The sequence below is a fragment of the Penaeus chinensis genome, chromosome 23, assembly GCF_019202785.1.
Source record: "Penaeus chinensis breed Huanghai No. 1 chromosome 23, ASM1920278v2, whole genome shotgun sequence".
NCBI lineage: Eukaryota > Metazoa > Arthropoda > Malacostraca > Decapoda > Penaeidae > Penaeus > Penaeus chinensis.
In genome coordinates, this window is record NC_061841.1 from 2,947,567 (window position 1) to 2,955,066 (window position 7,500).

At 48.3% G+C, this 7,500-nt stretch overlaps 1 protein-coding gene across 1 annotated transcript in view; it reads left to right on the plus strand.

Annotated features, from left to right (window-relative positions):
* The window catches only part of LOC125037353, a 61,156-nt gene that overhangs the window by 16,652 nt on the left and 37,004 nt on the right, over nucleotides 1–7,500 (plus strand). The window contains exons 3-5 of the mRNA XM_047630458.1: nucleotides 2,177–2,271; nucleotides 5,597–5,726; nucleotides 7,432–7,500. The exon at nucleotides 7,432–7,500 is cut by the window's right edge and continues 16 nt beyond it. Coding sequence (XP_047486414.1) covers nucleotides 2,177–2,271; nucleotides 5,597–5,726; nucleotides 7,432–7,500 — 294 coding nt within the window. The remainder of the gene's footprint in view (nucleotides 1–2,176; nucleotides 2,272–5,596; nucleotides 5,727–7,431) is intronic.

Genomic DNA, 7,500 nt, shown 5'->3' on the forward strand with positions numbered 1-7,500 from the left:
CTTTCTCTCCCTCCTTCCCTTCCTCTCCCTGTCTCTCTCTTCTTCCCTTCCTCTCCCTTTATCTCCCTCTCTCTCCCTCCTTCCCTTCTCCTTTCCTCTCCCTTTCTCTCCCTCCTTCCCTTTTCCTTTCCTCTCCCTCTCTCTCCCTCCTTCCCTCCTTCCCTTCTTCCCTTCCTCTCTCTTTATCTCCCTTCCTCTTCATTTCTCTCCCTCTCTCCCCCTCCTTCCCTCCCTCTCCCTTCCTCTCTCTTTATCTCCCTTCCTCTCCCTTTCTCTCCCTCCTTCCCTTCCTCTCCCTTCCTCTCCCTCTCTCTCCCTCCTTCCCTTTCTCTCCCTCTCTCCCCCTCCTTCCCTTCCTCTCCCTTCCTCTCTCTTTATCTCCCTTCTTCTCCCTTTCTCTCCCTCCTTCCCTTCCTCTCCCTTCCTCTCCCTCTCTCTCCCTCCTTCCCTTTCTCTCCCTCTCTCCCCCTCCTTCCCTCCCTCTCCCTTCCTCTCTCTTTATCTCCCTTCCTCTCCCTTTCTCTCCCTCCTTCCCTTCCTCTCCCTTCCTCTCCCTCTCTCTCCCTCCTTCCCTTTCTCTCCCTCTCTCCCCCTCCTTCCCTTCCTCTCCCTTCCTCTCTCTTTATCTCCCTTCCTCTCCCTTTCTCTCCCTCCTTCCCCTTCTCTCCCTTCCTTTCCCTCTCTCTCCCTCCTTCCCTTTCTCTCCCTCTCTCCCCCTCCCCTTCCTCTCCCTTCCTCTCCCTCTCTCCCCCTCCTTCCCTTCCTCTCCCTTCCTCTCTCTTTATCTCACTTCCTCTCCATTTCTCTCCCTGTCTCCCCCTCCTTTCCTTCCTCTCGTTTTATTTCCCTTTCCTCTCCCTTTCTCTCCCTCCTTCCCTTCCTCTCATTCTGCCTTGTTATTCCCTCCCGCAATAACATTCCAGCGAATAAAACTCCTCTGTGGTTTAACGGCCCTCTCGGTCTCGCCTCGAACGTTCCTTTAAGGTTTCAGTCGATGTGAATTGGGACAGAGAGGGTTTTACTTGTTTTTCTTTTCTTTTAGGTCTTTCTTTCTTCTTTTTGCCTTTTTTTTTTCGTTTCGTTTTTTTGCCGTTTTTTTTGTGATTCTCGAAAGATGATTGATATATTTTTTATTGATTTTTTTTATGGTAGAAAGGCGGTTGAGAATATATCTGTTTATCTATCATATCTATTGTTTTATAAATATATGTGTATGTGTGTCTGTTTGTATATATATATGTATATATCATTGAGTAAAGTAAAATAAAGGCCATCAATTTTTTTTTTTCTTTGCCCGCAGTTCCATCTAACTGGGAATGCTATTTCTGCCGTTTGTTTAGTTGGCCTAAACTTTCGCTAGACATATTCTGCATCCGCCGTGAACTATCAGTTGTACAGATTAACACACGCGCACGCATGCACGCGCACACACACACACACACACACACACACACACACACACACACACACACACACATATATATATATATATGTATATATATATATATGTATGTATGTATGTATGTATGTGTGTGTGTGTGTATGTATGTTTGTATGTATAAATGTTTATGTTTGTGTTTATATAAAAAAAAAATTGCTTTGAATTACTATATATGTGCATGTGCATCTGCGTGTGCATGTGTATTTGTATGTGTGTGTGTGTGTGCGTGCGTGCATGCATGCGTTTGTATAAGTTTATGTATAAGTGTAAGGATTTATACATCTACATGAATATCTGTATCTTACCTACATAAACATCCTTACACGCACAAACACACAGCTTACAAACCAGCAGAAACCACATACTTCATATCACGTAACCCCCCCTCCGCCTTCCTCACCCCCTTACCTCTCCTCCACCCCACTCACCTCTCCCTCACCTCTCCCTCACCTCTCCCTCATGTGCCTCCACCCCACTCACCTCTCCCTCACCTCTCCCTCATGTGCCTCCACCCCACTCACCTCTCTCTCACCTCTCCCTCATGTGCCTCCACCCCACTCACCTCTCCCTCACCTCTCCCTCTCCTCTCTCCACCTCTCCCTCACCTCTCCTCCACCTCTCCCTCACCTCTCCCTCACCTCTCCCTCATGTGGCTCCACCTGTCTCACCTCTCCCTCACCTCTTCCTCATGTGCCAATGCCAGTCATGTTGATCTTGTATGTTGCATCGTTGCAGGCTGGCTGGGGGCTGCTGGTCGAAGGGGCGGTGCTAAGCAGCGTCTACTGGGCGTGGCTTGTGACCGCCGCACTGGCTGATAAGGTCGTCGACAAGTATGTATATGAGCTGATTAGTTTGTATTTTGGTATTTCATTTTTGTACGAAAAATTTATATATATATATATATATATATATATATATATATATTGTGTGTGTGCGTGTATCTTATTTTCACTTAAAGTAAAACAAAAATGTATACTTTTTTGAGATTGCCTCTCCCTTTCGCCTCTTCTTTATTCTCTCTTCCTTCCTCCTGCCCTTTCTTCCCTCTCCACTTCGCCTCTTCTTTATTGCCTCTCTCTTCCTGTCCTCTTTGTTCCCTCTTTCTTTCTTCTCCACGTTACTTTCTCTCCTTTCCTATCCCCTTCATTCCCTCACCCTTCTTCCTCCTCTTTATTCCCTCTCGTTTTCTCTCCCTCTTTATTCCCTCTCCCTTCCTCTTCCCCTTGATTTCCTCTCTCTCTCGTCCTCCTCCTCCTCTTTATTCCTTCTCGTTTTCTCTTCCTCTTTATTCCCTCTCCCTTCCTCCTTCCCTTGATTTCCTCTCTCTCTCGTCCTCCTCCTCTTCCTCCTCCTCCTCCTCCTCCTCCTCCTCCTCCTCCTCCTCCTCCTCCTCCTCCTCCTCCTCCTCCTTCTCTTCCTCCTCCTCGTCTCCTCCTCCTCCTCCTCCTCCTCCTCCTCCTCCTCCTCCTCCTCCTCCTCCTCCTCCTCCTCCTCCTCCTCCTCCTCCTCCTCCTCCTCCTCCTCCTCCCCTGCAGAAATTAATCTCGGAAGTAAAAAGGCTTTCGTGAACAATAAGCGTCAAGATCAAGAACAGGAAGGAGACGCTGAAGAGGAAGGGGAAGGAGGAGGGGGAGGAGGAGGGGAAGGGGGGAGGGGAGGTGGGAGGGCGAAGGACAAGTGGTAGGGAGAAGGTGAGAGAGGGGGAGGGGGAGGTGGGAGGGCGAAGGACAAGTGGTAGGGAGAAGGTGAGAGGGGGGGAGGGGAGAGATGGGAGGGAGAGGGACGTTTGGTGGGAAGGGGGGAAAGGGAGGTGGGAGGTGAGAAAGAAGGGAGGTAGAAGGTGGAGGGTGAGGGAGAAAAGGGAGGAGCGAGGGAGAGAAGGGAGGAGCGAGGAATGGGGATGGGAGAGGGGAGGGCTGTGCGTGGAGTGAGGAAGGGTGTAAGGGATGGTATGGTGGAGGGGGGATGGGAGAGAGGGAGGGAGAGGGGTGGGAGTGGGGGTGAAGAGGGATTGAAGGGACGTACGGGTATGAGATGGAGTGGGGAGGGGGGGGGGGGCATGGAGAAGGCAGGGGAGAGTCATGGAGAGGGGAATTAGGGAGGGGAGGGGAGAGGGGGTTACAGAGGGGGAGGAGAAGCAGGAAGTTGAAACGAAGTGACAGGCAGAGAGGAAGGGGAGGGGTTAGTGGGGAGGGGAGGGGAAGAGGGGAAGGAGACAATGAGACGAGTCAAAATAATACGTTGGGGGTGAGTAGGGGGGGGGGAAAGGAGGGGGTTAGAGGAAGATTAGGAGGAGGCAAAGAGGAAGAGGATTTAGAGTAAGTTAGGGCGGTGATAGCAAAGTAAGGGGGGATAAAAGGAGAAAGAGAATAACAAGGAAGGAAGGGGAATCAGAAGGAAGGGAGGGAAATAAAAGGGGAGGAAGGGGAATAAGAAAGGAAGAAGGAGAGAAAAGAGAATAAGAGGGGAGGAAAGAGAATAAAAGGGAAGCAAGGAGAACGAGAGGGGAGAAAGAGCAGCACGAGAAGGGGAAGAAGACAGGAAGAAGAGAATGAAAAGGGAAGTAAGAAGAAAGGAAGGAGCAATAAAAAAAGGGAGGAGGGGGGGAAGGGGCAGAGGGGAGGGGGTTGACCCTTGCTTTGTCTCCTGTTGACATTGTCTCGCGTCCTCCCTCGCTGCCCGCCCACGTGGGTGAGGGGAAAGGGTCGTCTTGAACAGCAAGGCAGGCGGGAAGGGGGAGGGGTGAGGGAGGGGGAAGGGAGGGGGAAGGGAGGGGGAGCGAGGGGAAAGGGGGAGCGAGGGGGAAGGGGGAGGGGGAGCGAGGGGAAAGGAGGGAGGAGGAGGGATTAGGGAGGGAGGGGAAGGGAGGGGAAGGGGAGTCTTGAGCAGTTAGGGGAAAGGCAAGGGGGAAGGGGAGGGAGGGCGATGAGGAGGGAGGGGAAAGGAAGAATGGCAAGGGAGGGGAAAAGAAGGAAAGAAGAGGTGGCGAAGGAGAGAAAAGGAGGGAGGAGGAGGGGTTAGGAACAAAGAGGATAGGGAAGAGGGAAGGGGAGGGAGAGGAAAGGGAAGGGATAGGAGGGAGGAGGAAGAGAGGAAGGGAGAGGATGGAAGGGGAGAGGGATGGAGAAGGAAGGGGAAGGGAGGGCGAAGGGAGAGGAAGAAAAGGAAGATGAAGAGGAAGAGGTGAAAAGAAAAGGCAGAAAATCAAAAAAGAAAAAAGAAAAAGAAAAAATCCCTTTACCGTTTTATTATATTTTTTATTTATTGTTATTATTTTTATTATTCTTATTATTTATGATTATTATTAAGTCGTTGGTACAACACGGCCAAATAACATCGTTGTATTTCAGATAATTATGAACACCAACTTGTCATTAACTTCCCAAATGCATCTTCTCTTCGACTCCCCTCCCCACCCCCCCCCCAAAAAAAAAGTGAATAAAGAATGAATGGCATAATGAATGGAATTTTAAGGATAAGGAATAAGGGGGAAGGTATAAGGAATAAGTGGGAAGGGATAAGGAATAAGGGATAATGAATAAGGGCTAAGGGATAAGGGATAAGGTATTATGGGTTTAGGGTATGGGGTAAAGAGGAGGGGGAAGAATAGCATGGGGGGGGGGGGGGGAGGGACGTCAGTATCTAGATATCCTTGAATGTTTGGCGAGTTAAAGGATAAAAAAAGACCTATTGGTAAAACAGTGAAGCAAAAAGGGAGGGACGGAGAACAAGGTGAGAGAGAGAGAATGAGAGAGAGAGAATGAGAGAGAGAGAGAGTGAGTGAGTGAGTGAGTGAGTGAGTGAGTGAGAGAGAGAGAGAGAGAGAGAGAGAGAGAGAGAGAGAGAGAGAGAGAGTGAGTGAGTGAGTGAGTGAGTGAGTGAGTGAGTGAGTGAGTGAGTGAGTGAGTGAGTGAGTGAGTGAGAGAGAGAGAGAGACAAAGTCAGAGTCAAAGACAAAAATGCAAAAGAGAGAAAGGAATTAATACAGGAATGAAATCATAAATAACACATGTATATATATATATATATATATATATATATATATATATAAAAGAACACAACACCCACTCCCCACCCCTCCCTCCCTCCCCCACCCCTTCAAACCAAACGCTTCCCACAGTGCTAACACCCGCCCCCCTCTCTCTCTTCCCCAAGGGCGGGCGCGGGCGGTGTCCTGGCTGCTTCTGTGGGCGTGACGGGCGTTATTGGGCTCGTTACCCATCCGGTGTCCCTAGGAGGTCCCTGGGCCCTGCTGGCGCTCAGGGTCGTTCAGGGGGCGGCTCAGGTAGGTGTACTTTCCTTGGTGAATGGATTCGATAACTGGGCTGAGAAGTTAGGGAAGTTAGGTGGTTGGGAAGTTAGGGAGGTTAGGTGATTGGGTCGAGAAGTTAGAGGAGTTAGGGTGATTGGGTTAAGAAGTTAGAGGTGTTAGAGGTGATTGGGTCGGGAAGTTTGGGGAGTTAGGTGATTCGGGTCTAGAAGTTAGGGAGTTAGGTGGTTGGGAAGTTAGGCGAGTTAGGTGATTGGGTAGAGAAGTTAGGTGACTGGGTTGAGAAGTGATTGGGTGGCAGTGATGAAGGAAGGGTAGGTGATCGGGTTGATTGGACTGAGAAGTTAGGCGATTGGGTTGAGATGAGTTAGGTGATTGGGTGTTAGGGCATTGGGTAGAGAAGTTTAGAAGTGGAGTCGATGAATTACGTAATTGGGTTGAGAAGTTAGGTGACTGAGTTGAACAAAATAGGGAATTACGGATAATAAGGTCGAGTAATTTTTTAAAAATGGGTATTAGGTGATTGGGTAGAGAAGTTAGGTAATAGGGTAGAGAAGTTAGGTAATTGGGTAGAGAAGTTAGGTAATTGGGTAGAGAAGTTAGGTGATTGCGTTGAAAAGTTAGGTGATTGGTTAGAGAAGTTAGGTGATTGGGTTAAGAAGTTAGGTGACTAGGTTGAGAAGTTGGTCGAGAAATGTCCAAATTAGTTCGACAGTATAGGAAAGTAGGAAAATAGGAAGTTGGGTCAGCAAAATGGGTAATTAGATTGAGAAATTACGAAATTGGGTCGTGAAATTTGAGAACTGGTGGTCTCGAAGTTTTCTAGTTAGTTCTGAAAAAATAGTGAATGGTATTGAGGAGTTGTGTGATTTTATTGTAAAGTTAGGTTATTAGGTCGAAAATAAGGCCATTGTTAAGTAACATTTGGTTGAATTTCAATGTCAAACTAGGGAATTAAGTTAAAGAAGTAGGGTAAATTAGCTGAGGAAGTTTGTTATTGTTTATTGTGTCTTTAGTCATGCAGATTCATTGTCGTCATTGTTATCCTCTTGTTAAATATCAATGAAATATATTATTTCAATTTTAGTTCATATTTTAGTTTGTCAGTTTTGATATTTCCGTTTCCATCTTCACCACTATCGCCATCGCCAAGCTATCACCATCGCTATCACCATCGCCATCACCATCGCCATCACCATCGCCATCGCCAAGCTATCACCATCGCTATCACCATCGCTATCACCATCGCTATCACCATCGCTATCACCATCGCTATCACCATCGCTATCACCATCGCTATCACCATCGCCATCACCATCTTCACTATCATCCTCATTCTAACCCTCATCACCATGATTATAACTATTACTATTACCTTTACTAATCGTCAGTCATCATCATTACCACCACCACCACCACCCTCCTCCTTCTCCTCTTCCTCCTTTTCCTCCTCCTCTTCCGTCTCCTCCTCTTCCTTTTTCTCCTCTTCCTTCTCCTCCTTCTCCTCCTCCTCCTCCTCCTCCTCCTCCTCCTCCTCCTCCTCATCATCATCATCATCATCATCATCACCATCACCATCAACATAACCGCCATCACCATCATCTTCTTCACCATCACTCACCATCACTTATCATCATCACCCTCAACCCATTTTTCACTCCCTCTCAAATTTCTCTCTCTCTCTCTCTCTCCCCTCCCTTTACCCCCCCCTCCCCCCCAGGGCCTGAGCTTCCCCGCCATCTTGAGAATTCTCGAAGATCTTCCAGAATCTTCGCGGAACGCCGCTTCG